The sequence below is a fragment of the Mirounga leonina genome, unplaced genomic scaffold (assembly GCF_011800145.1).
Source record: "Mirounga leonina isolate KUSES-001 unplaced genomic scaffold, KU_Mleo_1.0 Mir_152, whole genome shotgun sequence".
In the NCBI taxonomy this organism is placed as follows: domain Eukaryota; kingdom Metazoa; phylum Chordata; class Mammalia; order Carnivora; family Phocidae; genus Mirounga; species Mirounga leonina.
In genome coordinates, this window is record NW_023270380.1 from 1,466,342 (window position 1) to 1,491,289 (window position 24,948).

General features: G+C 51.9%; 1 protein-coding gene across 3 annotated transcripts in view; it reads right to left on the reverse strand.

Moving 5' to 3' along the window:
• Window positions 1-6: 6 nt before the first annotated feature.
• PGBD5 (piggyBac transposable element derived 5) overlaps window positions 7-24,948 on the reverse strand; it is a 96,937-nt gene continuing 71,995 nt past the window's right edge. Inside the window, exons 4-8 of one of the 3 annotated variants that reach the window (XM_035008433.1) lie at window positions 10,200-10,380; window positions 7,591-7,788; window positions 2,232-2,337; window positions 686-902; window positions 7-485 (exon numbers count right to left, since the gene is read on the reverse strand). In XM_035008433.1, coding sequence (XP_034864324.1) covers window positions 707-902; window positions 2,232-2,337; window positions 7,591-7,788; window positions 10,200-10,380 — 681 coding nt within the window. In that variant the 3' untranslated portion in view covers window positions 7-485; window positions 686-706. Of the gene's footprint in view, window positions 903-2,231; window positions 2,338-7,590; window positions 7,789-10,199; window positions 10,381-24,948 lie in introns of all 3 variants that reach the window. The other 2 variants (XM_035008434.1, XM_035008432.1) reach the window with 2 other exon arrangements.

The window sequence follows — 24,948 nt, forward strand, 5'->3', positions numbered from 1 at the left end:
CCCGGGCCACCAGCCAGAGAAATGAAATGAGTAGGGACGCCTCATTTATTAATCAGAACGGGCAACCGCTCCCCCCATTGCATCCCTGCATTTTCATGGCCCAGTTTGTGTTTCTTGTCCTAGGAGACCCGTTCTAAGTGGCTTGCACGAGGCAAGTGCCAGAGAACGCTCTGGTCTCCCGCACACGCCCGACCGCCTCAGCGCGACCCGCTCGCTTCCGGTCACCTGCAGACACGGCACGAGGGGGAACCAGGTCACACACGTCTTTACACCCTCACAGAGCAGGCCCTTCTAGCAGAACACGCTACGGCTCATCCTGTCCCGGCACCTCTGGTGGCGACAGCCTTCCCGGGTCCCCCGTGCCGAGGTGAGCTCCACGGGTGTCCCGAGGATGCGCCGCCCCGCCGGGCAAAGGCCACCGGCAGCGCCCGGGCCGCACGTAGAGTCTGGGTGCGGCGCCCGTCCCGGCACCGGGTGGGCGGCTTCTGGAGGGAGGACGTGCTCTTCTTTGAAGGGGAACCGGGAGAGCAGCCGTCGTCTGACCAGGCCCACCCCGGGCCCTGCGGAGGCCGGGGCACCCCTCCGGGCCCACCCCCCTCCCCCGCGGGGGCGCCCAGGGCTCGGGCTGGGCAGGTCAGAACGGCAGGCTCTCTCCCTCCTCCGGCCTCCCGGACCTGGTCCTCACCTGAGCCCGGCCGCGGCCGCATCAGTGGGCTGGCGAGGCCTCCTCCAGGCCCAGCAGCTCCCGCACCAGTCTCTCGCCAAACTGCGCCCGGCTGTACCTCTTCACGTGGTAGGCGTCGGACATCTTGTAGAGGATGTAGGCGTTGTTGATGGCGATGCTGATGGCGAACCAGAACACCTGCTGCCAGGTCTTGTTCGGTTTATGAGAAATGAAATACCTACGAGGACAGAGGGATAAGAGAGGCTGACCCCAGGGGTTCACGGGCGCCCGCGTCAGGGGGGGATGGTCCCAAAGGGCCTCATCATGGCCAGTGCTGCTACCGAGGAGCTGTGGGGGTGGGAGGCAGGCTGGGGGCCGGCTCCCGCTGAGGCCCTGTCACACTGAACTTGACCTGGGATTAAGATGAAAACCATTCCTATCAGAGGACTGGGTGGGAGTGGAGTCGTTGGAGGAGATGCTGGAACGGGGAGCCAGGCCTTCCGTGGCGAGGCTCAGAAGCTCCAACCCGAGCTTTGCCCAGCGCCCTCCTCGGACGCCGTGTCCCGGGCACACTGAACTGCCTCCACGTCCCAAGGGCAAGTTCACCCTCAGCTGCAGGCGTCTGCAATGTGTCCCCTCCTCCCGAGTGCACGTCTCTTTGCCACCCCCGCATTCCCTTCAGGTCCAGGACGGATGTCACCTCAGGGAGGCCCCTCCAGGGCCAGCCCAACTTAGGACTCATCCCTGCACTGTATCCTCCATCACATCTTTGTCTCTGCACCGGACTGAGGAGTGTTTGAGGGTCAGTATCCTCACCACCAGCAGCCCAGAGCGGTCCTGAACGTGTCTATTAAATCAATGCGGATTCCTTTGTAGTAACCGCATGGAATCAGCAGGTGCTGAGCACACACCTGGTGTGCAATAAACATTTGCTCAAGGACTCCCAGTGGAGTGGGGCTCCCCTCCAAACCTAGGCTCAGTTTTCCAGGGAGAACTGGGTCCTCGGTTTTCTCTCTTTGCCATGAAGTCCAGCAGATTCCCCTCCAAGCGGGCTGAGTAAACGCCCACCTGTCTTTGGGGTTACTCCAACTTTGTTCTAGGTTGTGAGGCTCGACCCTGGCAATTAATAGTCACACTCAGGTTCACCAGCAATTGCTTCTTGAGTTCCTGTTACAGCGCTGGGGGTGTGCACCTGCTCCGGGCATCCAGAGTGGAAAGAATTATATAACCTGCGCTGGAAACCAGGGCTCAGTGTGATGGGCCGCAGCTGTGAGGGACGGGTGGAGGGCAGTCCAGCCGGGGGACGGAGGGTGCAGGCTAGACCCGAGTGAGTGGAAGGAAGGGCACCTCAGGGCAAGGGTGGCGGGGGAGGAGGCAGGGCGCCCGGACGGGAGGGGGCTGCACGGGCGAGCCCAGAAGGCCAGGACGGGGGCTCAGGATTTTGTCTCCCAGGGGCTTGTTCCATTCATTCTGAAGCTGGGGGGCTCCTGAGCACCCAGCAACCTCTATTCCGCGCCCGCGAGACCGCAGGAGCCTTCCCGTGGCTATGAGCCGCCTGTTCACTCACTTGCTGTACTTGTCATCGTACTTGCAGATGTAGCTAAGGTGGGCAGCAAACGCCTCCACGGCCAAGGGGCAGGGGATCTCCCCACTCTTCCTCTTGATGATCACTCCTGCGGAGGAGAGAGAAGCTCACACCCCCTCCCGAACCGTCTCCTGCACACGCCCGCTGACGAAGGTCCTAGCTCCACCCTGCCTGGCCGTGCTGCCATGCAACTGGGACCCGAGGGGGAAGGCGGGAGGGCGAGGGGGAGAAGATGGACACCAGTCCCTAAAAGCTTCCGAGGACTTGAGAACATAAAGTTAGGTGAGTGCGTAGGGGTGCTGCGGGCACGTGGGGTGATGGCGGGCCCAAAGGTGGCTTTAAGTGACACCGGGGAGGGTGCCGCACCTGGCAGGGCCTTCAGAGAGCAAAGGGGAGATGCAGGACTCACTCTCCCCACCTCCTCCCTCCGCACACGAAGGCTGCCGAGGTCAGGGAGCGCTCGAGTCCTTTCTGCCTCCTCTGCCTGCCTCCATCACTGCAGAAGGGCGGAGTTACAGATCCAGAAGAACGAGGAGCCCCCCACCCAACAAGCCCCAGGTTCCCCCTTCCATGCATCCCAGAACTTCTGGGGGGCCCTGTGGACTAAGGGAAGGAAAATGCCTTTTGCATCCTGCCGCTCCTGGAAACTCTGCCCCCCACCCCAACCCCAGGCCTTCAAATGCCTTTGCTCTACTAAATGCAAATGGGAAGGTGTCCAGGGGTACTGCCCACTGATCGGGGTGCGAGGAGCAGAAAGAGATCAGTTAGCCCTCCTCACCCTGCTGCCCAAACCGCTGCGGGACCACCTCGTTTCCAAGACCCGCCCCACAGGCCCACAGCTACCCTCCAGACATGACGCGGAAGACGTGGAAGAACGCTTTTGTCCAAGGAGCCGTGCGCGCTCAGGTTTGGCTGGGATTTGCTACCATCTCCTTTGACCAGCCTCCCCCCACAGCATCATGTGATTATGAGAACAACACTGTTTTTTGGAGTGTGTTTTTCAAAAGGGATCAGTCTAAAGGAGTGCGAAGTTTTCGTGCTACTTGAATGGATATGGTGGAAGTACAAGAGGGGTGTCCCCTGCAGGCATAAGGGGCTTCACCTAGCGTGTCTCCTGCCCGCTCACCAAGGGACCTGCAGGAGACAGGAGTGTAGGGATCCATTTGCACAGACTGAGCCCTGAGCTGGAATCTTTGTTTCTTTTGGTCCCTGCCCCCCAGCCATGCCCCCAGATACTGGTTTTTCACACAGAGAAGTCCCCGGAGAACTTGAGGTTGGCAGGGCCCCACCCCTAGAGATGTGGTCTCGGGAGGCCTGGAGTGGGGCCCAGGCAATGCATTTCCTAAAGCTCTTGGAGGGTCAGAAGGCCTTGAGGCCCAGGCCGGGGGCTTCCTCCTCTCCAGAGGGTTCTGGGACTCTGCATGGAGATGCTCTATTGTCTGGTGATCCAGCCATGCAGGCAGGGTGGGCATGTCCTGCAGCCTCCAAGGAGGGCTGTCCCTCTCCAACAGTGCCCCTGAGCATGCCTGTTCCTGGTCCCTTACCTCAGCCACCCCACCCCAGCCCAAGACCGATCAGGGAAGCATCCTAGTCTCACACATGAGCCCAGGCCTGGGCAGGTTTCCCAGCTCCGTTTTCATTTGTCCGAAATTACAGCTTCCTCTGAGTCTAAAGAGGCTCGGGCCCCATAGGGCTCCACGGAGTGCACGTGGATATGGGCGCATCAGATCATCCCTATACAGGAACAGAGTCCCCTCCGTTCTTCCCCAGATGTGGAGGGTGACTCGCTCTGAGTCACCCAGCTTTCCAGGGAGTCGGGCTCACGCGCCAAGGGGCTCGGGGTCAACCTCGTCCCTGGAGCTCCCCCAGCCTGCAGCGCCGGCCTCCTGGGTGACCGCCGGGGCCATAGTTCCTTGAATGCCACAGGGAACCTGCTCCAGCCCTTCATTCCCTCCTCATCCTCCTCATAGTTGTCAACTTACGAGGCTTCCTGCTGGAAATCTCGGCAGAGTGGCTTGAAACCCCAGGTCTGCGCTCATCTGCTTGAGCATTTCCCCCCTTTTATAAATCACCCTCGTCCCTGGAGATATTTTGGATTTTGAGATACTATTCCAGCTAGAAATGTCCCGTAATATCCTTTTCTGAGGACCAACAAGCTTGGACATGGGGCAGGTTGACAAGAGGCTGATATTTACTGGTGTTGCTGACGTCACCCGTATGCGGCCCAAAGGTGCCCTGGGCGAACCCTGCGCATTCGCAGCTGTGTGGAATCTCCGTGCGCCCACGAGATACCTCTGCGGCACCACGAGATCGAGCAGACCGGGTGGGAGAAACACGTGTGCTCAAGCGCGGTGGCAGCCCCGTCCACCGCCTGCCAAGGCTATTCGTGGCGTGGCTGACGTTCGTTCCGCCACTCCGTGAGGCTGCATGAGTCAAGCCCTGACTCAGTCCTACACCCGCGTTGTGTGTGTGCATCGGTCTCATGGAGCCTGAACCCCAGGTGGGCCAGGACTCTGGTAGGGAGAGGACAGATCCAAAACGGATTTCAGAAGGAAAGCAGAAGGGTTGGGTTCTCCATACGGATATCCCTGGAAATGCGACTTTTAAGAAGCCTGTGCACATGCTCACACTCTCTGAAAGAAGGGACGTTTTTCCTTAGAATCCAGAAGAAATAATAAACCGATTCCTAAAATGTTCCTAACCAGTTATATATTTACTAAAATTGGAAATTCTACTCAACTTTTAGAAGAGCGTGTATATATATATATATATGTATATATATATATATATATATATGATCATAGCATGAGAGAGTCTAAAGCTGAAAGGCAGTCTTTACAATATTTGAGACTTCATCCTCTGGGTGATATTTTTAAAAAGTAGAAAAAGAGTTTTTCTATAAATGGTTCAGGCACGGAGGCAGGCCTGCTTGGTCAGCCAACCCTTGCCACTTAATTAAAAAAAAAAAAAAAAAAAGAGTAAAAACCCAACTGATGCCAGAGGGTTACTGTAAAGAGCACAAAATCACACTGTATGACAAGCAGGTGATCTTACACTCATTCAGCCTTGGCACAAAGCAGGGACTTCCAAAGCTCTTGTAAGAACAAAGAATGTGACCAACAGATCTGCCCGTGCAGAAGGAAAAACAATTTTAGGTTTAAAAATACTAATCATAAATAAAAGCAAAAGTAAAACAAATCCAGAAAAACACTTGCCTATTATACACATAAAATTTGCTTTCAACAAGACAAGCATCTCAAAGGACAAACTGAAGAGAACACGAAGAAATCACTGAAAATTGGCCAACAAATTCACAAAGAGATGCGCAACCTCCCCAGTAGTCATTCAATTTAGATTTAAAATTCTGTAGCATTTTCACCCCCCAGATTGACAAATTTAGGGGAAAAAAATGTGTTGGTAAACGCAGGAGGAGTATGGGTCCTCTCATAGCCTGTCACAGTGTTAAGAACGGTCTTTCGACAACATGTCATCAAAAGCCTTCAAAATGTTCAGACCCTCTGGGCCAGCTACTCTACTCTCAGATTTATTTTGAGGAAATGATCAAAGATGTTCCCAAATGTATGGAAATATTCACTACATTATTCATATAAAAAATGGATCATTAATGAGGGTGCAGAAAAATTATGACATTTTAAAAAATGAAAGTACATTGAAAGGAAAAATATCTCCCTTCATTAAAAAAAAAAACAGACAAAACCAAACACTCTAAGATGTGGACTAGTGAAAGGAATCCCCCATGGGGAGGAGAGGGGGGCCAGCCTGGGCTCTCCACACTGCCTCCCTGCCTCCGGGTGCTTCTGCTCCCAAGCAGGCCTGGTTCATGGGTGTCTGGGCCACCCACCCTAGGGGTGCTGCCAGAGGGGCTGAGGCATACTTTCTGGGAATTTTAAGGGAGTCTAAAATTTGGGAATTTGTGATTTTTATTTATTTATTTATTTATTTGAGAGAGCATGAGAGAGAGAGAGCATGAGCCAGGGTAAGGGGCAGAGGGGAGGGGAGAAGGAGGCTCCTCACTGAGCAGGGAGCCCAATGTCAGGCTCGATTCCAGGACCCTGGGATCCTGACCTGAGCCCAAGGCAGATGCTTCACCGACTGAGTCACCCAGGCACCCAGGATTTTGTGATTTAGAGTACTTTAGAAATGGAAACTACAACTGAAAGAAACACAAACGCTAAATTTTGGCATATTTAAAGATCAAGCCTACCAATTTTTTTCTTCTTCCCCATCAATATCCTCTTTGCTGGTTCCCTTGGTGACGGATTTAAGGCTCTCAAACCTTGAGATTGGGGTTTTAAGGTTTTGTCATCTTAAATCGTATTGCATAATTTATAATTTGTTATGCACAATTTTGTGGGAGGCAGCTCCTACAACCTCTTCCCGAACTTTCTCCCCGTGAATGCTCTTGCCCAATCAGGAGAGTACAGAAGTCCAATTCAAAGTCCCACCTTCGGCTTGCAAGGTCAATTCCAAACATTTCCTCTAACGGCCCTTCACACAGCCCTGGAGGTTTCTATAGCTCTCTACACCCAAGTCCCATAGGCTTGCGTCCCTGGATTCTAATCTCCACTGAAACATAATGTGACTTAGGTGTGTGTGCAGGGGGTGAGGGATAGAATAAATGAACAGCAGACGTTAATTAAGCAGCCCCCCCACAAACGTACACATCACAGAGATACGCCACACACACACCCACATACATGCCCCCACACTCCTCCCCCACAACTGAGCCCCCTACAGAGTTCCTTCAGAAGAGGAAAGATGTCTTAATATAAAGGAATACAGGGGATTTTCAAATACACTATGTAAATGCAAATATTTCTGTAAAGTGCCCCACTGTCATTTCCATTTCCCTTTTCAGCAGTTTACAAGTGTTTCAGCTGTAGCTACTTTAACTATAGAATCCTTGCTAAGTAAATCCCTTTGTTATGAATGGATTCTAAACCCCCAGGAAGATTAATGACAGAATCACCTGAACGCCCCAAAACACCAGTGGGTAACCTCGAAGAACGATGCCAAAGTGATAAAACAGTGGATATTTTCCCCTCCCATCAGAACAGATTCTTCAAAGACTCCTAGATGATCAAGTGATCGGGGAAATGCCGTTCGAACACGGCCACTCACCGTGGCCACGCACAAGCCGGGGGACCCACAAAGCCCGCCGCCGTGGCTTCTCTCCCAGCTGGCAAGCCACGCTGAGCTGGCGGCCCGCGGGCCCCGGTAGCTCCTGCCCACCTCCCATCCCTGTCGGATGTGGCGTGGTGAGTGCTGGGGAACGGGGGCTACCCAACACCAGAGCTGCAGAGTCCCCCCGGGGCCCCACCTTGCTGCACCGGCGAGTAGGCATTGGTCAGGAAGCGGAAGTGCCCTTTGTTGTACCAGCAGATCAGAGACATGTTCCCCTTCATCTTGATGCGGTGCTGGCCCCGGGCTGGGGGGGTGGCCGGGCTCGTCAGCATAGACAGGGGCAGGCCGGTGCAGTCACTCTTCCTGGAGCTGAGCAGGCCGCAGCAGTAAATGTCTGCGGGGAGAGGGACACAAATCCGTGTCCACACGGTCACGGACAGCCCGCGCACACCGGCGCGGAGGACGGGACTGCCCCGTTCTGAGGCTGACGCTTGGGAGACGGGCCCCCTAGAAGTCCCCGTAGAGGAGACTGCTACAGTTCGGGGACTTCTATCCCGAAGGTGCTATCTCTCCCAGGACTTCTGTAAGTACCTTTAAGATGACACACGAGACCATCACATGAGCAGTGAATTGGCAGTACCAACGGGAGTCTCGTCGTTAACAGTGCTCACAGCGCTGAGCATGTGCACCCCTCATCCCATCTGCTTCTATAAACTTCTGGAAACTTCTGCACCCAGGTTATCCTACCCACATTACAGAAGAAGAACTACAGCTCCAAGAGGCCCCCAGGCTTCCAGCTAGGAGGGCAAGGCAGGGATTAAGCACAGGTCTGTCTGCTGTCCAAGCCTGACCACAGTTATGACCCCCTAACACTCTGGCCAAGACTGGACCAGCCACAGGCCCCGCCCTGTGCTTGCGTGCACAGTACCCAGAGGCAGCGTGCAGGACGGAGCCCCCATCCCCTGGGAGGTAAGTTAAATGCAGAGGAAAGAATCACCAAGCAATATGCGCCGGGACAGCGTCCTGCCTCTGAACGTAAAGCCTCTCGAGAGAGGGGCGACAGTGTGGCCTTTAATGCACAGAAGGTTCCATGGGGGCAGGCAGGATTGTGAGCACAGGCCAGTGTGAACAAGGAGACCTCGCTAAATTCCGCCCTGGGCTCGAGGCCTTTCCTGGCCCTCCCCACGCACAGGCCTGCCCCACTGAGCGGGCCACGGGGAGCCTGCTTCTCCCTGCAGCCAGCTCCAGTCTGGATGCCTGCAGGGGGCGTGAAGCAGCCCTTTTGACTGAAGTCACTGGGGACGGTCTCATCCCCAGGGTCTTCAGTGAAAGACTGAAGTCCGCCGAACACTGACACCCTATTGTCAGTAACCTGAAACGTTCTGTAACCGCGTGCATGCTTCCCTCATCCCTGCATCTGCACCCCAAGGCAGTTCCAGGTACCCCAGGGCTTCATGGCCACGCACCCACCCCGGGACTGGACTAGGCGGGCAGGGATGGCAGCCCAGGTTCTCACCACACTCTCATTCTTCCCATGTGGCTGGTAACACACATGAGGGCCAATTTTCTCCACCTTGACTTCCACGGTCCCTCTTCACATAGTCTGACCTCTCCACCCTGAGTTCTCCCCACAGGTAAACCCCGAGCCCTGTCGGGGACTGGACCTCGCAGAGGAGTAAGACCCAGCAGGGCCAGCAGAGCACCAAGTCCAGCGGCTGCTTCATCCTTGCCGTGGCGGAGGTCAAGGTCAGAAGGTGGTGGCTCCCTATGACTCGAGAGGATTTTAAGGCCAGATGTCTGATCCGTTGCTCAGCAACAGGTCTGCAATTCCAGTGGCTGCCATAGCGGAGCAGAGGCTTTTTATGTTTCTCCCGAGTGGACTAGATATAAATCCCCCAAAAATGTGGGACAAAGCAAAGGATAAGCAGCCTGCTCTCGGGCTCCCTGACTCAGTCCAGAGCTTTTTCTCCAGCCCCATTTCTGCCAGAGCCGCAAAGGCTTCCCAATCTTTCAACCGATGAACAAAGCACCTCAGCACCAGGGATACTAAGAATTTTCTGAGGCCCACTGCCCTGGAGCCTGTATTAATCTACATAATTCTCTGTGATGTCCTTGTCAGCCTGAGCGCCCACATCATAGGTGGGGGCTGAGTCCAGACTTCCGGGCCTTCGCAGGAGCGGCATCTAGGCACTACAGAGCAAATGTGTGCGTTCCCCTCAAATTCCTCCGCGGAAAGCCTCATGCCCCAGGGGAGGCTGTTAGGAGGCGGGGCCTCTGGGAGGGGCCTGGGTCGTGGGGGTGGAGCCCTCGTGAATGGGAGGAGTGCCCTCAAGAAAAGGGACCCCAGAGAGCTTCCTGTCGCTTCCATCACATCATGGGAGGTCTGCAACCTGGAAGAGGCCCTTCTAGGGCTGGCGTCCTGATCTTGGACTTCTGGCCTCTAGAACTGTGAGGAATAAATACCTGCTGTTTATAAGCCACCCAATCTGAGGTACTTTGTGAGAGCGGCCCGAATGGACAAAGACACCGGGAGAACCGCTGGAATGGCCCCGGTCTCACAGGGAAGGACACAAAGGTGCCCTGGGCAGAGTGTGAGCCCGAGGCAGGCGTGCCCTCAGATCTCTGGTGCCCGGCAGGGTCCAGGTACGTGGCAGGCACACCGCGGGCTGAAACCGCTGTGTTCCCTCCTGGCCGCAGCGGTCTGTGGGCCGTGCTGGTCGCTACGCACCTGCACCCCCCAGACCTCCCCACTGCTTCTCCAGGGCGGCGGCGGCCATGCTGGGACTGGCTCGCCACACAACAAACCTTGCTTTTCCAGCTCCTCAAACAAGGTCAGGCTGGTGATGCTGGGCCCCGTGAAGATGATGTAGTTCTTGCCTGCCGCGTTCCGGCACAGACTTCGGGCCACCATGCTGTGCAGCTGGGGCTTATTCTTCAGTGCGTCCAGCCCATCGGGGCCCCCGCCTTCCTTCAGGTGGACGTAAATCTTGAACAGAAACACACAGGAGTCCATGAGCTCACGGAGTGTCAGGCTGGGGCCCAAAGCTTCGGGAAGTACAGGCTGCCCTCGCTGGGCCAAAAATGGGTGGGAAAGCCACCTCTCCCTTGAGCCACTGGTTCGGCAGCCCCTACCACCCCATCACCTCCTCAGCCCGCAGAGGCCCCAGGTCACTCCCAAGGCCACCCTGCAGCCTAGGCAGCTGGTGGGTCCGGCCAGGACTTCGAGGTTTGGACATGTCAAGGTAGAGAAGAAAAGGGTCAGACTATTACAAGTAACGAATGAGGTCAGTGCAAACAGTTCGGAAGCATGGAAGGGACTTCAGTTTACAATAAATAAAAGTTTAAGACTACTGTACCTGTAAGGATAAACTGGTCCGTGTACTTTCCATTTGAATACAGTTGTTTTTTGGCGGGGGGGGAGGGGGGGCAGGGAGGAGCAGAGGGAAAGGGAGAGAAAGAATCTTAACCAGGCTCCATGCTCAGCACAGAGCCTCACGGGGCTCAATCCCATGACCCTGAGATCATGACCTGAGCCAAAACCAAGAGTCAGGCGCTTAACCGACTGAGCTACCCAGGTGCCCCCGAATACAGCTTTTTAATTCACAAAGTGCATCTGTACTTACTATTGCCCTTATTCCTTACAGAGGCCACCACACGGGCAGAAGAGGAGTCAGGATCAGGGATTAAAAACTCACCTGAGGTGCTAAGGACCAGCAAAGAGGATGTGCTGGGATTAGCAAGCCATGTTTACACTCTTTGTCCCATGAACATCTTCTAGGAACATCACCAAAGGGGAAATCACAGGAAATGGGAATGGATTCAAGAAGAGTGCGGTCCTCCCAATGACTGACCGAGTCATGAAGAATTTATCATATGGTATGAACTACTATTCTCTTTCAGGGAGAAGAGTTCTTGTGGAATGTTCTAGGTGTCTTTACTGTCAGCACTTCCGAGCTAATGGTGCTCGCCTGTGCCTGTCAGGGGCCCCGGGGACAACAGAACTGCCCAGTGCAGGCCTATCCATGCAGACAGCCAATGATGCTCTGCTGTGAAAAACCAACATGGCCCCAGGGAGGACCCAGGCCTGTCCATAATACCCATCCTTGGTCAGATGACTTGGATCATGTGCAAAATACAGGGTCTGATGTTCCTGAGCCAGATGAAGAGCACTTGAATTTAAGTCGAATTCCAAAAGAAGCTCATCTTCTGAGGGCTGATCCTGTCCCAAACACTCCCCTGAGATGTCCTCAGGGAGGACCCTACCTTCTTACAGCCTCGCAGGCAATGGCTTGATGACACAGAAGACCTTTTTAGATAACTCGACAGGACTCTGACATTTCATTTTGGGATCTCTATGCCTCTTCTACCTCAATTCCCAGAAGAAATTTCTTCGATAGAGAAGGAACCACAGGGATAGAGAAGCCAAACTCTGCCTCTGTCACACGTCCCCTGTGATTCTGGCTGAGCCAGGACATTTCTCAGAACCTGTCTTCCCTCCTTCAGCAAGGCCCAATTCTCGTGGATACCACCATGGGTTTCTGCACCTACGGCTCGGATTCATACCTACCTCTCCCAGATATCCTACCTGAAACCCCATCGTACCCACACTGGGCACTGCGTATCCTGAAATCCACCTTAGGGACAGTTAGTTTTGTCCTACGTGTCATTCCAAAGGAAATCCTCCATCCAAACCCCAGGTTCTCACCAGGGAATGGGATGTGTGTTGTGGGAACCCCTCAGGCCCAACCGTGATGACACCCCACGTGGTTTCCAAAGGCCTCCCTGAGGCATGGGGGCGGTCACTGGCTCACTCAGCCCAAGGCAGACAAAGTTTAACAGGACTACACATAAAATCCTGCAACCAAGTTCAAAAAACAACTGCATCGAGTACAGGATGCAAAAAGAGTGCCTGAGCAAGAATAGTTTTAGAAAACAAACACGAAAGCCTTTGGAGATGGTCACTCGGTATCATGACCAGCCAAGTTAATGGGATCTTGGTTTGTTAATAACATGGGTGCTGGGGCGCCTGGGTGGCTCAGTTGGTTGAGCGACTGCCTTCGGCTCAGGTCATGATCCTGGAGTCCCTGGATCGAGTCCCGCATCGGGCTCCCTGCTCAGCGGGGAGTTTGCTTCTCCCTCTGACCACCCCCCACTCTCATGTGCTCTCTCTCATTCTCTCTCAAATAAATAAATAAAATCTTTAAAAAAAAAAATAACATGGGTGCTGACCATCCTACTCTTCTCTGGCCCAATCATAATCAGTTCTTCTAGATGCCACTTTTTACGAGGTGTTAGGAGAGGGGTGGTGGGCTGGTGGATCCCTCTGCTGGGCAGCCATCACAAAGTACCACAGACCGGACAGCTTTAACAACAGAAATGCACTTTCTCCCAGTTCTGGAGGCCGGAAGTCTGAGATTGAGGTGCTGGCAGAAGCCTCTCTCCTTGGTTTGTAGATGGTCATCTTCTCCTCCGTGTCCTCACATGGTCGTCCCTCTGTGTCTGTGTCCTAATCTCCTCTTCTTGGAAGGACACCAGGCACATAGGACCCACCCCAATGACATCTTTTTACCGTTAATTAGTTACCTCTTTAAAGGCCCTATCTCTAAATATAGTTACATTCCGCAGGACTGGGGGTTAGGACTAAAACACATGAATTTGAGGGACACAATTTGGCCCATAACAGAGGGAATGACGCTAAACTTGGAGAAGGAGCACAGAAGGAGTCCAAGAACCTCTTCTTTTGGCCAGAGAGCTGTCTTGTAAAATGACAATTAAGATCTTTCTAAGGCAGAACCCAGGTGACGACATAAAAATGGCTAGAAAACACTCCATTCAAGCATCAGAGCCCCCGAACGGGTGGCTCAGAGAGGCTCCAGGCCAGGCCCAGTGGGAGGTTTGCACAGCTAACCAGGGCTGGGCTTGAGAGCTGCCGAGGTCCCTCCCAAAGCTGAGATTTTGAGATTTCCTTCACACCCTTAGCGTTTAGCTGGGTCTGAGCTTCAGATGCAGGGAAACGTGTCGGGGTCAGAGAGAACAGAGCCACACATGCGCCAACCTCAGGTCCCCCAACAAAGCTGCACAGCAGACAAGGCCCTCCCCTCATACACGTGCAGCCCTTCATTCGTGACGGGATGGAAGACTGGCACGAGCAGACTAAATCCTACGTCAGAACAACACTGCCCTGCTTGAGTCCTGACAGCAAAGAAAACACTGATTATCTCCTGGGTCTTACAATAACCTAGAGAGGATCACATCTTCCTGATAGTTTCTTGCCGGGAGCTGTCCCGGCTGGGGCACTGGGTGAGCCAGAGACTCACCTCTGCATTTGCAGCACTAAAATATGTCCTTTGGGGGCGCCTGGGTGGCTCAGTCAGTTAAGCGTCAGCCTTCAGCTCAGGTCATGATCCCAGGGTCCTGGGATCGAGCCCAAATCAGGCTCCCTGCTCAGCGGGGAGCCTGCTTCTCCTTCTGCCCCCTGCTTGTGCTGTCAAATAAATAAATAAAATCTTAAAAAAAAAAAAAGTAAATCCTTTGGAAGGTGGATCGTCCGGGTGCCTGGCTAACAGGCTTCAAAGCATGGTGTACCTTCAAAATGTCGTCTCTTTGATTCCCAGACTAGATTCAGTTGCTCAGACTGGTGTGCTCTCCCTTGCTCTTTGCATTCTGGAAGCGTGCACATCCTCGGGGTGGGGCGTGGGGTGGCACGCAGGGGCTGCCCGGTCCTGCCACGGTCCTGCCGGGGTGACGCTCAGAATGGAACCAGAGGGCCTGACCAGGGAACCGAGGACCTCTCAGACGCACTCGAGGAACTGGCCACTTCTACTCATCGCAAGACAAGTTGGGAAGCACGATGCAAGTCGCTGAAAGCGAGGGAGGTACTTCCCAGCTCAGCCAGGGCAGAGGCGGCCAAGGCATCACCAGCGATCTGCAACCCTTCCCAGTAATCAAAGCTGGAAGCCATCCATCCACTGAGATCACCTCAAAAAGCAGCTTCCCCACTTCCAGGACCGAGGGTAAGGTGACGCGTGCCACCCTCCGTACAAACGCCCACTTCTCTAGAACCGAGCTGGTATCACACAGCTGGCTGTGTTGTGACTTCCACAGGCCCTTTCTGCTTCCGTGGGAACTCTCTTCCTCCATACCAATACCAAAACTGCATTTTACAACCGCAATGGCACAAAGACAAGTACATTAATAGGATATGTTAAAGCACCTTCTTCAACTTGAAAAGTGTTTTTTTTTTCCCTTCTGATTTAAGGGAAACAGAAATGCTTTCACGTTTTCGTTTTCCCTGAAAGCGTTAGGGGAGTAACTAGGAGAAGGTGTGCGCGTACCAGGGACAGCAATCTTTGGAGTGTCATAGAGTCCTGCCCGCTACCCACATATTGCTTCAAATGCAGCACTTCTATGGCCCCGAAGAACTCCAGCGCCATCGCTGATAGATGGAGTGCTGCTCCATCTTATTAAAGCCAGCAGAGTGGTGATGACGTCAGCTGTAGTCCCCGGAAAACAGACGGATTTCAATGTACCATGTATGTGGGCCAACAGCAGCACCATCTTCCCTACCCCCGAACCCCCCATATTGGTGAGAGACCACTCGTCACTGCTGGGAATGGTCAGCTGGTACAATTCTTTCTGTAGAGAAATTCTGTAGTATGAATGAAAAGCCTTAAACACACTGAGGCTATTTCACGGATGAGTTCCACTTTCAGGGATTAAATCGAAGCTAACAATCAGAAATGCACCCAAGGCCATATATATACATACATACATACACACATAGATATGTATATATATACATATATATGTACACACACACATATATATATAAGACATGTTTCTCAGAGTTTTTTTTTATAATGGCAAAAAATTTAGCAACCTGGGGTGTCTGGGTGGTTCAGTTAAGCATCTGACTCTTGATTTTGGCTTAGGTCATGATCTCAGGATCGTGAGACCAAGCCCTGCACTGGGCTCTGCACTTAGTGGAGTCTGCTTCTCTCCTTCTCCCTCTGCCCCTCCCTGTGCTCTCTCTCTCTCAAATAAATAAATCTTTAAAAAAATTAGCAACGACCTAATTACCTCACGTGAAAAGGAGGCTGATTAAAATTATCATATGTAGGTATAATGGAATACAGTGCAATTTTTTACAAATCACGATCTAGAAAAATTATTTAATAACATAGTAAAAGGTTCATAATATCCTCCTAATTGAAGTAATGAGATTATAAAATGGGGTGTTTTGTGTGTTTATATAGATATGTTGACTCTATCCTCAAGTGGCTATTTTTCTACGTTGGAATTATATTTTGAAATGTTTGTTTTTAGATGCCCAACACATAATACAATTTCATCACAAAATGACTACGCATAATTACAAAAGAACTTCCCTATCAGGATTCTCGAGCACAGGTGCATTTGACCTGCGGTATGTGTTTCCCAAGACAACCCCGATCGAAGTCAGTGCATTTGGAACCTGCGGTATGTGTTTCCCAAGACAACCCTGATCGAAGTCAGTGGCTGTTAACAGACCCTGTGCTAATAAGCACACGCATGCAGAGGGTGACCGTTCTCGGTCGGGGCCAGCTTCTTGCTCCCCTGGGAGATACACGTTTCCCCAAAAGCCAGTGGCATGCAGCCCTGCTACGCGGCCATCCTGGAGTGGCAGAGCTTAGTCTGTGCCCACAGGCATATCCTCACATTCCGGCCAGTCTCCTCCCAAGGAGCAGGTGCTCGGCCACTCCATCACGGGAGCAGGGGAGAGGTATGGAAGCAAAGGTCTTCGCGTTCCTATTAGGAGATCTGGAGGAAGACTGAGGCCCGGTCCCAAATTTGCGGCACTCACTGCTATAAAGTCATGAGTTAATTTTTGCTAGGTGTAATTTCTTAAAACATTTCATCGAAGTATAGTTGACATATAATACTATAATATATGGTATAATATATACTATATTGTAATATATATTATATACTATATTATGTTTATGTTATATATAATTACTTATAGTATATAATTATATATATTATACTATAATATTATAGTGTTATATGTAACATACCATATATAATAATGTATTAACTTCAGGTGTAATGACCATCACAAGAAGCGTGGTCACCATCTGTCACCACACAAAGTTATTACAATATTCCTGATTATATTCCCTATGCTGTACTTTTTTCATCCCCATGACTTATTTTATAACTGGAAGTTTGTTCCTTTTAATCTGCCTCACCTATTGCTCCTATCCCCCCACCCCCTCCCCTCTGGTGTGAGCTTATTTTTAAAGTGAATATGAAATAGGATCTACATTTCTTTTTTTTTTTTTTTTAAAGATTTTATTTATTTATTTGAGACAGAGAGAATGAGAGACAGAGAGCATGCGAGGGAGGAGGGTCAGAGGGAGGAGGGTCAGAGGGAGAAGCAGACCCCCTGCTGAGCAGGGAGCCTGATGCGGGACTCGATCCCGGGACTCCAGGATCATGACCTGAGCCGAAGGCAGTCGCTTAACCAACTGAGCCACCTAGGCGCCCCTTCTTTTTTTTTTTTTTAAAGATTTTATTTATTTATTTGAGAGAGAGAGAATGAGAGACAGAGAGCATGAGAGGGAGGAGGATCAGAGGGAGAAGCAGACTCCCCGCCGAGCAGGGAGCCCGATGCGGGACTCGATCCAGGGACTCCAGGATCATGACCTGAGCTGAAGGCAGTCGCTCAACCAACTGAGCCACCCAGGCGCCCCTAGGATCTACATTTCAATACGTAACATATAAAGTTGTAACTTCCAAAGTCCCCATCAAGGGGCACAACTCAGAAGAACGGTTAGCTGGGCGGTCAAAACCTGGCCACGAAAGGGCTCAGCCTGACACGTGCGGCTCGTCTGCGGGTCGCTCTGGGCCAGTGTCCCACCGGTCTGGGTGTGCTTAGATCGAATTAGTTCAGCTGGTCGAAGATGTCAATCATACTCCTGAGCTGAATGAGTGAGTCTATAATTCTATGAAACAACCATCGCCTTCAATGGACTCTGACCCCCGCTCCACCGTCACCGCGGCTATTGCAGACACACACGGGGATCGTGTCCGGGTCCGAGAGCCTGCCCTGAAGAGCATGATGGGAGAAAGGCAGCATCGCTGGACATCCACACACACGCTCGGACTCCGTGTGGGGCGCTCTCTGTAGAAACACCCTTCCCTGAGGCATGTAATTGCTGGCTGGCAGGCCTCCCAAAAGTCCTGTGTTGCCTTACATGCATCTGGAGAGAGCATCCTTACCCGAAAACAGTCCCACCGGCACGCAGAGGCAGAGGGCATCACCCACCCCGAGAATTCAGAATTTGCTGCCGAAACTGTACTCTCTGAGCCACGAGCTTGTTTGACAAGTGTCTTTAGGGCAGAAAAATGTATCGTTCAATTGCCAAGCTTTTCCTTTAAAAAGGCTTTCTCGCTCCCATGATTTATTAACCTTTAAAATATACAGATTTATTAAAAAAGAAAAGAAAATTAATATGCATTATGCTTTGCCCCAGAACGTTACTACTAATGTTGCGTATTTTAGAGACATCACAACAGAAAGGATCGTAGGAAAATGGATTATAGGGGAGCCTGGGTGGCTCAGTCGTTAAGCGTCTGCCTTCGGCTCAGATCATGATCCCAGGGTGGTGGGATCGAGCCCCGCATCGGGGCTTCTCCCTCTCCCACTCCCCCTGCTTGTGTTCCCTCTCTCGCTGTGTCTCTCTGTCAAATAAATAAAATCTTTTTAAAAAAAGGAAGTATAGGTTATAGTAGTAACACAGGGGGAACACAGGACTATGTCAGCCCACTTGTGCGATGCCCCAAGACCTGGAGAGGTGGGGCCTAGTTCCTGTGCCCCTCCCCCACCCCACCCTCTCAAAAGAACACTGGTGACAGCTGCAGAAACTGATGGATTGAGAGCTCATTAAGATGCACCCATGAAGCTGCCACTGGGGTTTCGGCACTCTCCCTGTCTCGGGGAAAACCTGGTTCAGCAGTGCTGGTCTTGACCACTGGAAGAGAAGAGAGTCCGGTTTCCCTGTTGCTGTCGTGCACCTGTCGGAGCACGGCATATCTGGGGACGGGGAAGTCATTCATCATCAGGGTCTGTGATCCTCTGCTTGAACCCTTTATTCACTAGCCATGCAGGAAGCAGGTGGAGGGTGGCATCCTCACAGCGGGGAAGCAGGGCGCGTGTGCACGGTCTGTGCTCCCTGACATTAGGCAGAATGAGCTCCTGGTGACATAGGAGGCTGTCCACTGGGGCATCCGGGGGCGGCCACTCGTGAGAGCTGTAAGATGTAAGCAACGTTCACTTGCCACGAGAGGAATGGAGTCTGCCACAAGGAGAAAAGGAAGGCAACAGCGCTGGGTTCCGTGGGCAAGGGCTCTGCTGTTTACTGGCTTGTGTGATTTGGGGCACGGTACTTAATTGCTCTGAGCTGCGGTTTCCCCGTTTGTAAGGATCACTTATACTCTATGTACCTCACAAGGCCATTGTCTGTAAGTGAAAGCTGTGTGTAAAGATGATTTCTTTTTAAAATAGCAAAGCTCTATACCCATGGTGTAGCCTCTGGACACACATGTGGCTGTTTTATTTTAACCAAAATTAAGTAAAATGAGAAATTCAATTCCTCAGTCATACCAGTTACATCTCAAGTACTCAACAGTCACATGGGCTAGTAGTTGCTAAAATGGAAACTTCTACTGGACAGTGCTGCTTTATGCCACCCTTGGTTTATTTTCCAGCAAGGTCTGCAAATCACCACCTGATTGCTGACTTCCTGCCACCAATTTTCTCTCTCGTTGCCTCTTACCTTGACAGTGGCCAAGGCTGTCCTCTTCTCTAGCTGGACCTTCAGCACGACTGACCCTTGCAAGAACGGGCTCAAATCTTGGTGAGGCGCAGAGGAGGGATGGGTGCTAGCATTCTGGGGGCTCTTTGCACCCACTCATGTCAGTGCAATTGTAGAGTCTAAGTTCCCTGGGGAGAAGGCCAGGGTTCGATCTGGTCCAGTTGGTGCCTGACTCACTTAGTGCTTTATTGTCACCTTTGAATCCCGACATAGTGAGGAGGGCTAGGCTAAGGAACCCCACCCAAAGGACTGAGGAAGAGATGAGTTCTCAGCTACTTGCTTGAGGACACGCAGAGATGATGTGACAGATGTCTTGTTCCCCAGCCAACTCCATCCAACCCAGCCAGGATGGAAGCTCAAGTCCTCCCCGTGCGCAATTAAACATAGATGGACAAACGCCCCGTCCTGCCCAGTTTTTGACTCCATAAGCAAAAGCCACTCTAGTTAATTAATCCCACTCTGATCTTCGCATTTCAAGCTAATCCAGTTAGTGACAGGTCAGGAGCAAAAGATTTCATTCACTTAGAATATAAAAAAGATGAAAAATCAAATAAGGACAAAAACCAGTGCAAATTCCTCAAGTTCTTTCAATATAAAAAGCAGGTCTCAAAATAAGAGAGATCAGTGACAGCTGATGCTAAGACGTCAAATAACAATCAAGTTGCGTAAGAAATAGATTTGTGGTTTTTGTCTACAGTGAGGAAAATTCTCTCAAACAGTCTGGTGCTTAAGAGGGTGGGCCCTGGGGCCAGAAAGACTGCATTTAACCCCAGGTCTACGGCTTTATGGCTGACACCCTGGCAAGGGAGCTCACCTCACCGTGCCTCAGTTCCTCGCTGTGGAACGGGCAGGAGCACTACCTACGTCACATGGTTCCGGTGAGGAGAAAATGAGTAATGCACAGAAAGTGCCCAAGCACGGAGTCCGGCACGTAGCAGTCCCTCCGCCGATGCCAATTACCCTTTTCTGAAGCCCAGAAGAAGCTGTTGAGACCCTACAGATTAGACTGAAAGGAAGAGAGATGCTTCTAGATCAGCTAGTCCCCCCACAACACGGGGTGCAGGGACCTCAATGGCAGCACCCCTCAGAGATGCCATCTGGGCTCTGCCTGGACATGGTGGGGGATGGGCAGGGTGTGGGACTTGGGGGTCCTTTAGCCTAGGAGTTTCCATCCTGGATTCTGGCTTCTGAAGCCCGACCACCTCCAGTGAATGTCAGTTCACTGAGCAGGAAACCACGGCTTTGCATTCAGAATGGTTCTGTCCCTGCTCAACACGGCAGCCATTCAAACCCCTAAAGTCTGCCCGGCCTCTCTTTTTGGGGGGCAGAGCATCGTACGTCCCTCACTAAGGCTGTGCTCATCCATCACCCCCTTCCCGGGGCTCTCCTGCCTGCCAATAGCCCTCGCTGGGAGCCCTGGGTCTCACACTGTGCAGGCAGGTGGCCTAGTTCAACACATTCAAATAGGAGAAATCTGCTCTTTTTGACTGTACCAGTTTGGGTTTTTTTTTCCTCAAAGAATCTCAGGGCTCTATGGTCACCGTGGGTCAATATAACATTAACCAAACTGTTGGCCAATTTTTCCTACTGGATTCTTAATCTTTCTGACCTAGTAGAGACAGAACAACAGTCCCTATAGAGACTTCTGACCCCACAGAAAGGTCACAAGGCTTCCAAGATGAACTAAGGTCTCAAACTAAGGAATTCCAACCCGTCAACGACAGGACATTCCCCTGAAACTGGAAGTCTCACCTGTATAAATCTCTCCTTCCAGTCCTCCCCAGCTCACAAGGGAGGCTGCACACGAGGGGACAGGTGAGTCTGTCCCCTTGGCGGGCTCCCTTTCTCAGAGACCCTGTGCAAACGGTGTGAACTAGAGGGTGTGTTGAGGCTGGGGACAGTTCTTGGCAGACCTGTGACACAGGACACAGACTATACACTCGAGCACACCGTAAGTCTCGAATCGGGAAATGGCAGTGGTTTCACCAAAAAAGAAGGCATTAGCTCTGGTCTCATATGGTACAGAGCATTTAGAGCCCAAGGAGCGACCATGTCTCAGGATTTTCAGAGCTTCCTTTATGTGACTCCCTGCCTGCTCATTCCACTGCTATGGAAGCCTGGAGTCAAAGGCCTAAAGATCCTCCGTGAGTCTATGCCAGGCTGTGGGCACGGGAGGGGTAAAAGGGGCCTCCATTAGCCTTGACGACTTTCTACCGTAGATGTAAATAAACTACAATCCCCGATTCTCCTTAAATGGACATTTGAAAGGTGAGTCAGAGAAATACCTTCCATCTGGACACCCGTGTCTGAGAGAAGAGAATGCCCAAGCTGGGTTGTTATTTCTTCCTCCCTTCCTGAGAGGGCCCTGGGGAGCAGGACGCGGGCTGCACAGAGACCGCAGAACGGGGAGCCCGCCAGCCCTTTGGCTCCCATTTCTGCTCCACGGCCTCTCAGCCTTGAATCTTGGGGTAAGTGACTCACTCTCTGGAGCTTCCGTGTTCCCTGGTGTAAAGTAAGGACAGCTGTATAGTGCTCAAAGGCTTGTGTCAGGCTCAGTGGGTGCGCCTCAGCATCCGGCCTGCAGGGAGGGACGTGGGCTCCTGTTCCAGCCCTCCACCCCCTGCTGCCACAGACGCCTTCTGAGTGCCCTATTCTGTATGCCTCAGGGAGCCTTTCTTAGCCCCCAGGAGCCACCTATGGCCCCATAACACTGTACACGCATTTCTAATGCTGCATCTGTCACACTGTATTCATGAATGGCTTAAATACATCTGTCTCTCCTATGAGAACACTTACTTCTAAGCCAGGTGAACTGCAGGAAAACCCTCTGCAGTAGAACCAATATATATATATATATTGATAGACATATAACAAATATATATATATATATATATATATATATATATATATATAACCTATATATATATAAAATCACTTCCATCTATTAACAGAGATGGATATTTATTTTGAGACTCACATAATAATGGAGGCTTGGTAAGTCCAGCAGGACAGGCTGGTGGGCTAGAGACCCAGGCTGCAGGTCAAATCCAAACCCAAAGGCATTTTTCTAGCAGAGTTCCCTCTTCTTCCAGGTAGATGAGTTTGTTTTTTTTTTTTCTATTAAGGTCTTCAACGGATTTGATGAGGCCCACCCCTTATGGAGAGTAATCTGCTTTACTCAAAGTCTACGGATTTGTTAATCTCATCCAAAAAACACCTTCACAGACACATCAAGAATAGTGTTTGACCAAATATCTGGGTACTGTGGCCCAGCCAAACTGACACACAAAATTAATCATCACAACCTCTGAGCCCTGCGGAGATCAGGGGGTAAAACCAGAAAGGCCGAGTCAGGAAGGGAGTGACGTGGAGCAGGCACTCCCCAGCACCTTGCATCCTGCAGAGCCACCCAATGACAGAGTGACTGACGTGCTGTCCCTGCATGGGATGCAGACAGATGGTGATGGGGCCCAGGACTGCAAAGCACATCCACTGTCCTGGTCACTCAACTATCTGTAACTGGGAGTCCACAGGCCCACAGCTGGAGAGCCTGGGGCAAGCCTGACCAGGGGGAGCGTGACAAGCTTGGAGGCACAGTGTTGAATGCTCAACCAAACCAAGGTGCCGGGGACCCCACCTCCGGCTCCAGCTTCCACATGCATCCACAGTGCATGTGGAAAGTGCCTTTGCTCACGGGGAACTCACTCTTTCTACGTGCTAGTGTATCATCCCCCAGGCTAAGATCTATGCACCCAGATGCCTGGGATGAGGAAAAAGTTCTGGAAATGGATGGTGGTATTGGCTGCACAACATTGTGAATAAACTTCATGCCACTGAACAGACACTTACAAATGGCTAAAGTGGTAAGTTGTATATGCTGTGCATATTGTGCCACAATAAAAAAGATAATGCTCCTTGAGGACAGGCCCACGCCTTTCCTTAACCCCCACAATACACAACACATAATCCATTCCTCACCATTCCTATTAGAGTTGACCAGATTGTCAAAGACAAAAGGCCCGGGGCCCTACCGGCACTAACTAACTTCACAGAGCGACATGAATGGCCTGGAGCGTCACAGGCCGGTGTCTCCACGGTCAAGTGATTGGTGCATGGCAGAACACCAAGATAGACATTTCGGATGGAAGGACTTTTAAGGTAAGCGGACCTGCAGGACTGCTCCATGGAGGCCAAGTGGGAGCCCGGGTCCAGCAGTCTGAGCCAGCACCTCTGTAAGAGCTTGCCGGAGGAAGGTTTGGAAGAGAGCCACCGACACAAGGGTCCCACCTGCTCTCTGCAGCTCCCAGAGCTCAGCGGCCTCATCCGCTGCTTCTTCCTCCTGAAAACTTTTTACCCCCACCTCCTGCACTCTCAGAAATGAACAATATGAACCCCTTAACTTCCAGAATGAATCCATATAATCTCTCCTTCTACCTCCCTCCTATCACATCCTTCCCTACAGTCCTTTCCTGGGAAAATACTGGAAAATACCGGAGTTCTTCTAAACAACCATCACCGTTATTATTATTTAAAGATTTTAATTATTTGAGAGAGGGAGAGAGAGCGAGCACACAAGTGGGGTGGCAGAGGGAGAGAGAATCTTAAGCAGACTCCCTGCTAAAGGTGGAGCCCGACATGGGGCTCGATCCCATGACCCTGAGATCACGACCTGAGCCGAAACCAAGAGTCAGATGCTCAACCCACTGCGCCACCCAGGCGCCCCAGTATTATTATTCTTGTCTAGCCGTTAGCTCACCCTCCTCACCCAGATGCCCTTGTGGGGAGAAAGGCCTCACATCTGAGGCACAGGATGAGCTGGCTGCGCTGAGCTCCTGATTCTTTCCCACTAACCTTTCCTGAGCCACCAGAGAAATGACTGGCCAATGTGGAACTTTCTTCCCCTCACTATCCCTTTGCCCAGAATGTTTTAAGCAGAGCTAATCCTCAGCCTGACCGTGCTTCAGAAGGATGCAGTCCGGCCAACAAAAGCTGAGTCTTGGCGGAATGAAACAGCCAAGACGAAGCAAGACCTTGGTTTCTGCTAGAAACCCACCTATACATCCACTGTTCCTTCAAGACATCAGTTCAGTCTGTGCCTCAATAACTGGAAGAGAGCTGTCTGGCCAGCTCTGCGGGCCCAAACTGGTAGGCCCTGGGTCATTTATGTCAATGTGTAATGAACCACCACGGAAGCTCAGTGGCATGTGGAAAAGGTCCCAAAGCTCGTGAGTTTTCAGACCTCAGGGATGGAGCCTGGACACTTTCTCGTGGGCAGAGCGGAGAAGCGCAAGGAGAATCCTGCACGTCTGCTCTGATTTCTCTATGCCTCACTCCAGCTTGCATCCTGCTGGCCGCAGCAAAACATGCAGCCAACCTCAGAAAGCCATGGGTAGGCAGACTGCTACTGAGGGAAAGCAGCAGAATGGCAAAGGGCCTTTCATGCCAGAGGCTGGCCTCAGTCTCCCACAGGCTCAGCAACTGGGCTTCTCTGTTGAAAAGTCATGGAAGAAAAGAATGTCTTTGACAAACTAAAACGAAGACAGTGTTCTTGTGTCTACAACCCCACATGGCATTTGCAAAGAGGGGAACCACAGGACCTTGCAGCAGCAGGGACCTTGCTGGTTAGTGACCCCACCCCCTCCCTCTGTGGGGAGGATGCCATTCTGGAAACTGGCTGAGTTCATTCTGGAACCGGC